The 1,441-nt window shown below is 62.8% G+C and overlaps 1 protein-coding gene across 1 annotated transcript in view; it reads left to right on the forward strand.

Moving 5' to 3' along the window:
• The window catches only part of TIMM22 (translocase of inner mitochondrial membrane 22), a 3,022-nt gene extending 1,587 nt beyond the window's left edge, over positions 1 to 1,435 (forward strand). The window contains exons 2-4 of the mRNA XM_019545320.1: positions 80 to 289; positions 408 to 480; positions 1,099 to 1,435. Of these exons, the coding sequence (XP_019400865.1) occupies positions 80 to 289; positions 408 to 480; positions 1,099 to 1,175 (360 nt within the window). The 3' untranslated portion in view covers positions 1,176 to 1,435. The remainder of the gene's footprint in view (positions 1 to 79; positions 290 to 407; positions 481 to 1,098) is intronic.
• The last annotated feature ends 6 nt before the right edge of the window (positions 1,436 to 1,441 follow it).

Genomic DNA, 1,441 nt, shown 5'->3' on the forward strand with positions numbered 1-1,441 from the left:
GTGCCCGTGGGGTGGGGGTACCCCAAGAGGGGGGTGCTGCCCTGGGGCGGGGTACAGCAGCCGCCGTGGCTGACCCCCGCGTGCTCCGGCAGGGCTGGTGCTGGGCGGCGCGTTCGGCGTGTTCACGGCCGGCATCGACACCAACGTGGGCTTCGACCCCAAGGACCCGCTGCGCACGCCTACGGCGCGGGAGGTGCTGCGGGACATGGGGCAGCGCGGCGTCTCCTACGCCAAGAACTTCGCCATCGTGGGCGCCATGTTCTCCTGCACCGAGTGCCTGGTGGAGTCGGTGAGTGCCGCGCCCCCCCGCCCGCACCCCGTGAGATCACGAGCGGCTCCCGGGCCGATCTGACGCCGACGATGCTGCCGTCCCCGCCCGTGACCCCCGCGCGTCTCTCGCTCCGCAGTACCGCGGCAAGTCCGACTGGAAGAACAGCGTCGCCAGCGGCTGCATCACGGGAGGAGCGATCGGCTTTCGAGGTGGGTCGGGTCTTGGTCGGCGCCGGGAGCTTCTCTCGTCCCCGATCCCCTGCGGGGTCTCTTCTTGGGGGGATGGGGACGCTGCCCCAGCAGCGCGTGAACCACTTCCCTTCACGAGTTCAAGGGGTTGCTCTGGCCCTTGCTTTCCTCCGCTGTGCCAAGGACACGTGTAGGCAGGGAGAGAGGGCGAAAGGTCCCCTCGGCTCGCTTGAAACACCTGTGGGGACATCCTGCTGTTATGGCACTTTTAGAAAAGCTGGTGTTTTCTCCCCTCTTTAAAAGGGACCCACCCACAAATAGGTGCGGAAAGCACTTGGCCCACAAGCATTCTCCCCTAATTATGCTCGTTATCTGTGTCTGCCTGGGACAAGCTAGTCCTTTTATCCGCCTCCATTGTGGTGTTCAGCCCCATGAAGGCACCTGAGACCAGTCAAATGCTCCTTTCTCTGGACCTGGCAAAACACGTTTGGAGCCCTTCTGGAGCAGAGAAACCACGACATCTGGCCGAGTCGGTACCTCATGCGAGTTCGGCCTCTGTGGTCATGCGTACGACATGGGATGCATGTGAAAGCAAAATGCAGGGAGCTTCACTGAAAGGGGTCTCTTCTTGCATTGCAGCTGGTTTGAAAGCAGGGGCCCTTGGCTGTGGTGGCTTTGCCGCTTTCTCTGCGGTGATCGATTACTACCTGCGGTAACAGCGGTGTCCGGAGGAGTGCAGCCCAGCTGCAGTGGGGCCACCAGCCTCGCCTCTCTGCCTTGCGCTTGTCCACCAGAGCAAGCTGGATGTTGCCTGCTGCGTTTCCTACACAGCTGACAATCGGCCAGCCCATAGCGCTGGCAGGCTGCCTTCCGGCGCAACTGCTGGAGCCTCTTGGAGCAGGGCCAGGCTCAGTGGTCAGTATCCTCCAAATGAATTGGCCGGCTGTGTCCGTTTCCAGGAACAGAGCCTGCTTTCCCCCTG

Source organism: Crocodylus porosus, unplaced genomic scaffold, assembly GCF_001723895.1.
Source record: "Crocodylus porosus isolate Cpor-Errol unplaced genomic scaffold, CroPor_comp1, whole genome shotgun sequence".
Classification (NCBI taxonomy): Eukaryota; Metazoa; Chordata; order Crocodylia; family Crocodylidae; genus Crocodylus; species Crocodylus porosus.